Source organism: Sinocyclocheilus grahami, unplaced genomic scaffold (assembly GCF_001515645.1).
Source record: "Sinocyclocheilus grahami isolate Dianchi unplaced genomic scaffold, SAMN03320097.WGS_v1.1 scaffold9891.1, whole genome shotgun sequence".
Lineage (NCBI taxonomy): Eukaryota > Metazoa > Chordata > Actinopteri > Cypriniformes > Cyprinidae > Sinocyclocheilus > Sinocyclocheilus grahami.
This window is the reverse complement of record NW_015512913.1, coordinates 1-5099: the sequence shown is the minus strand read 5'-3', so window position 1 is coordinate 5099 and position 5099 is coordinate 1. Positions and strand designations below refer to the sequence as shown.

Sequence of the window (5099 nt, the reverse complement as noted above, 5' to 3'; positions counted from 1 at the left end):
TTACTCTGGCTTTAACATCAGAGTCTCTTTCCCAAGTAGCCAACCTGTCCAAGTTGTTTTGCAGGCTTCCAGTGGACCATGTAAGATCTAAGAATGGCATGGCAGATCTGTACTCAGATAAAAGGCCATCAAACCATGTTCGAACTAGTGGTCCTTTATGATCCAGTACCTTCTCTGGAGTGTCAGTTATTCCACTGTATGCTGCAGCTGACTGACAAAAACTTTCAGTGTACTCAGTTTCATCCTTCTGCTGTACACAACTAGTGACCTTTGACCAATACACTTTTGGTCCAACAATGTTCTTTAACAGTCTCAGAACTCCCTCTCTCAATTCATCTTTGCTGGCATGTTGAAACTCAGAGTTATTTACAGCACTTTCAAAAATCCCTGAATTCGGACTCGGTCAAGATTTGGGATATTAGCTGGGTGACTTCAGCAAGAGATATGTCGTAGAGACGCATTTTGCTGATCAATGCTCTTCTAAATTCAGACAAATTTGTGCGTGCTGAGGGTAAGCTCTGGGATAGTCTCTATATCTTTAGGTCCTACATAGCGCTTTGGCAACAATTTGTACTTGGACAACAGAAAAGTTGGGCGGAACACTTTCAATTCCCGGAGATCTTCTCCTAGCGCCACATACCTTCACTGAATGGTACAGGCACATCAGTTACTGATTGGATGGCTACATAGGTTTCAAAGAAAGCTTGCAAGTCAGGATAATTGTTATCAGGCCGACGAACTTCCACATCAGTTTTTGCTGCAGCTTCGTTGCGGTTCAATTTCTTAGTCAGAGAGGATACTCTAGTATGGAGCTCTTCGTTCTGTTCCTCTAGCTCCGAGTTATGCTGAGACTGTTGTGTAGCTAGCGCTAAACCAAATGCTCTGTGGTAGCAGATAATGCCTTTCACATTGTTCTTGCGAATACATGCTCCTAGTACCTTTTTACACTCATCTACAGACCAAGTCTTGTCTGGATGGATTTCATATTTCTGAGTTAGTTCTTGTCTAACTTTCTCAGTGACTTAGGCTCATTTGCACTCCTAACAGTGATTTGAATTCGCTATCTGACCACAAAGGAGTCGCGAGACCACCTTTTTCCCAGTTGTGGGGATAGTCTAGCATTCTTTCCAAACATTGAGAGTTTCTTTGTTACCACACAATCAAAACGTCTCTGATCAACAGAGGGTACGCTTGTTAACGCAGATCAACTATTGTTAACCTTCCTTGGCAAAGCACAGGATAGCACAAATTACTAGCACTTTACGCTAAACTTCCCTGCTGAAACCGAGGGTAACCAATTCTTCTCTGCCGAAACGGTTTCTGCGGGAAAAAAAAAAAAAATTCAGAACAGCTCAGTGAAACTCCGAATCAGCTGTCAGTGTCACAGAAACTCTAGGGTTGGAGGTCCCCAAGCAGGGTTGGGCAGCCTGGGCATCCCAGTCTGATTCCAGCGGTTGTTCCCACCAGGTTTGAGAATCTCCAGTCGCAGTTCACACCATTCCTCAATCAGTTCCCTCTGTCTGGAAATGCACTCACTAAAATAAAGACATGGAAAGCAGTCTTGGTTATATCATGAACTGTAATTTGCTTAAAATTACACATAATTGAGCACAGGGGCCTGTGATCCGACCTGTAATCTTCCTGCATCTGAGAAACCAGCTCAGAAATCTTCAACATGTGCCTCGAGAGTGTTCAGCTTTCTCCTTCCTCAACTGCTGCCGAAGTGCCTCTATATAAACACTGCAGTTGGGCCTTTACATACAAACACAAAACAGCTATATTGATGCAAAAACCTCAGTGTTAGGCAAACATAAACCATGCGCAAAAAAAAAAAAAAAAAAAAAAAGTATACCCGATTTGTGTCCCAAGTGGATGAAAAACAAATAAAAGTTCAAATAAGTCTTGTGCACTTAGAGTTACGGCTGATTAGAACAAAAACTAAAATTACCATGCGACTTATGGTGCAAGGTGCCAGATCTCACCTCAAACATTATCGAGCAGCAGTCTCTTTCTCCTCTTCCTCAGCATCCACAATGGTGTCCTCCAGCCAGTTGATTTGAGGAAACTGATGTGCCGTGTCAGATAGTCTTTGCTCATAGGTTTTTGTTAATTTCTTAGATGGGTGCAAGTGACCAGTGCGGATGAAGCCTTAAAAGGTGATGAAAATGGGCAAAAGGAACCAGCGCATCTCCAACACTAAACTCAACCTAACCTGGAACCCAAGCTCTCCAGCAGGAGGTACTCTATACAAATTCTGTAACTTCCTGTTTATCCATTTTAACACAGTGGGTGTTGTATGCACATGTTATTCCGACTTCATGTCCTCTTTGCCTGATTTTTAGCCACAGTATTTTCTGTCCAGGTCCTGAAGTTGGAAGATGTGGGAAAACCCAGAGTGGAGTCAGTCAGCAAGTGAGTCTGTGAACACTGATTTGACCTCTCCGCAGGTTGTTAGTGTTGGGTTTCAGAATGGTTTGTTAAAGTATTTACTCTGGTTCAAGGTTGACACTGTGATCTGGCTGGATTGGAGCCCTGTGCGAAACTAAATAAAAGGTGAACGTCTCAGAGGCTGGAAACATCAACACATCTCTACTCATCCTGGGAAAGCGCATCAATGCACTCAGAAATAACCAGCAGGCCAGGTTTAGTTTAGTTAGTTCTGACGTCAGAACATATGCATACAACCACTGCGTTAAAATGGATAAACAGGAAGTTACAGAAATTGTGTAGAGTACCTCCTGCTGGAGAGCTTGGGTTCCAGTTTAGTTCGAGATGCGCTGGTTCCTTTTGCCCAGTTTCATCACTTTTTAGGCTTCATCAGCACTGCTCACCTGTACCCATCTCAGATCTAATTATTAAAATAAATAAAAGTTATGAGCAAAGACAATCTGACACCGCACATCAGTTTCCTCGAATCAGTTGACTGAAACGCCTTTGAAATGCTATTATAGTTATCGAATGAAGAAATATTGCAATGTGTCAGTGTAATCTCCTCTCGCTCAAACAGCATATGGTTTTAGCAACACCAAGGTCATGGGTTTGAATCTCAGGGAACACATGAACTGATAAAATGCATAACTTGAACGGAATGGAAGTCACTTTGGATAAAATCCTGTCAAATGCATACATAAAGGAGAAATGTATATGAAAATTTAATGACAGAAATTGTAAATTACAGAACAAATTCTCCTTTACCTTTGATGGAGTTCCCTTTGACATCCTGACACAGACGGAGGTTGGTTCTCTGTGAAGCATTGTCTGAATGCTGTTCTAGCAAGTTGTGGAGGTTCTCATTGTAGATTTCAAAAATGAGACCCAAATTGAAAACCTGGTGTACATCCATCACTGCAGAGCTTATATCACAAAGTGGAATCATCTAACAGGGAACCAGAAAGTTAAGCATCAGCCAGACAAACAACAGACTGCCAACCCCCCCCCCCCCAACCATTACCTTCAAGATCAGACTTCGAGCTATGGCAAGACGTACTCTGTGCACCAGTCTAAAGAGAAGACCAACATTTTTTTTTTTTTTTTTTAAGTGAAACACTCCTGAAAAACAGTGGTTGTTTAACACTGACATTACAGTACCTCTTTAAAAAGCTCACATCTGGGTTTTTAAAAAGGCACATCTGGGTGAAGACAAGACCATCCAGACTACTGAAGATCATGTTGAGGGAACAAGGCAAGATGCCTGGATGAGTCTCTGGACCAATACAATAAAACACAATCAGGACAAAGCTTGAATAAGAATTTTGCAAAAATAAAAATCACTTTTTAAAGTTGGCACAATATGGAAATTCATGCTTTGGGTTTTGTAAGTGCATCTTAATGATCTAGAGAACAAATCATTGATGCATGCTTTTATACATTTGACCTTGTAAGTATTCATCAAAATGTCAGACATTCAGATCCGCCTCCATTCAATTAACAACCAATGGCCAGAACCATTGGATAGAAAGGATAGTCCCTGCCCTTTTTATTTTTGATGCAACTCTTAAACAAATTCAACGTTACTTCTGTTTGCTTCTTCTGCGTTCACACAGACTCTATTTTACATGGTTGGTCTGATCAAAACGGACCTTAATTTACTGACCCTACTTCCCATTCCTGACCTTTGGGAAACTCATTCAGGGCACGATACTTCAATACGTTCATTCAAATACCTTTTTTTCCTCAATTTTAACTTGCTCAAATTAAAATGTGTTTGAGCATTAACACACTGACAAGCGCCATTGACAATATTTGTGACATTGTCAATTACAACAGAAACTTGAGTCCATCAATACAACAAAATATACAAAACTTAAATAAAATAGTTTGCAGGTCTTCCTAGCATTGGTGACGCCGTTCATTAAGATCAGAGAAATTTGACCATCTAGCATCTCCTTCGGTGTAGCTTCTGGACCATAAACCTAATACCACAATGTTAATATCATCTTGTGAATAATCTGTTATACAAAACCAAGTTATGAGCATGACTCAAGAGAGCACAACATTTGACCTCAAACATAATTTCCAAAGACAAACGTGAAGATTCTTCAGCATGGTCAAATAGGGAAAACTACTGCCTCACATGATCAGTCACAATCTAGACCAGGAAGGAATCCTCAAATCTGGCCCACAAGATCCATTTTCCTGCAGAGTTCAGCTCTAACCCCAATCAAACACACCCGAGCATGCTAATCAATGTCTTCCAGATCATTAGAAAAAAAATCACAGGTAGCTGAATTTGATCAGGGTTGGAGCTAAACTCTGCAACACATTGGCCCTCCAGGGCAAGATTTGAGGAACCCTGCTCTAGACTGTGTGCTGAAGGGTCCGCTTGTCTGAGAGAACTGGAAACATTGTGCTGTAACTGGCCAGACAGTAAGAGATTATTGTGGAGCAGCCAAAAGTCTTTGGAGGCTGAATGGCCACAAAGTCCTTAAACACAGACTAACTTTATTAGAATGGATTATTCATTTTATAAAAATGGTCTTATCCAAAGATACACCCTCAAGTTCCTTCTCCAGGTCAGGTGGATCCTTCACAAGAAACATCAAGAATCAGAACACTTCTAATGATTTCATAAATCACAAACAACAAGTCACACAGGGTCC

At 41.1% G+C, this 5099-nt stretch overlaps 1 protein-coding gene across 1 annotated transcript; it reads right to left on the bottom strand.

The window, feature by feature from the left end:
- Positions 1-3095: 3095 nt before the first annotated feature.
- On the bottom strand, positions 3096-3738 carry LOC107578358 (kinesin-like protein KIF20B; the record flags this gene model as incomplete). Its single annotated transcript, XM_016264329.1, has 4 exons — positions 3096-3112; positions 3196-3376; positions 3452-3500; positions 3589-3738. Coding segments are annotated over 4 exons (397 nt in total), but the record flags the coding sequence as incomplete, so codon positions are not given.
- Positions 3739-5099: the final 1361 nt, after the last annotated feature.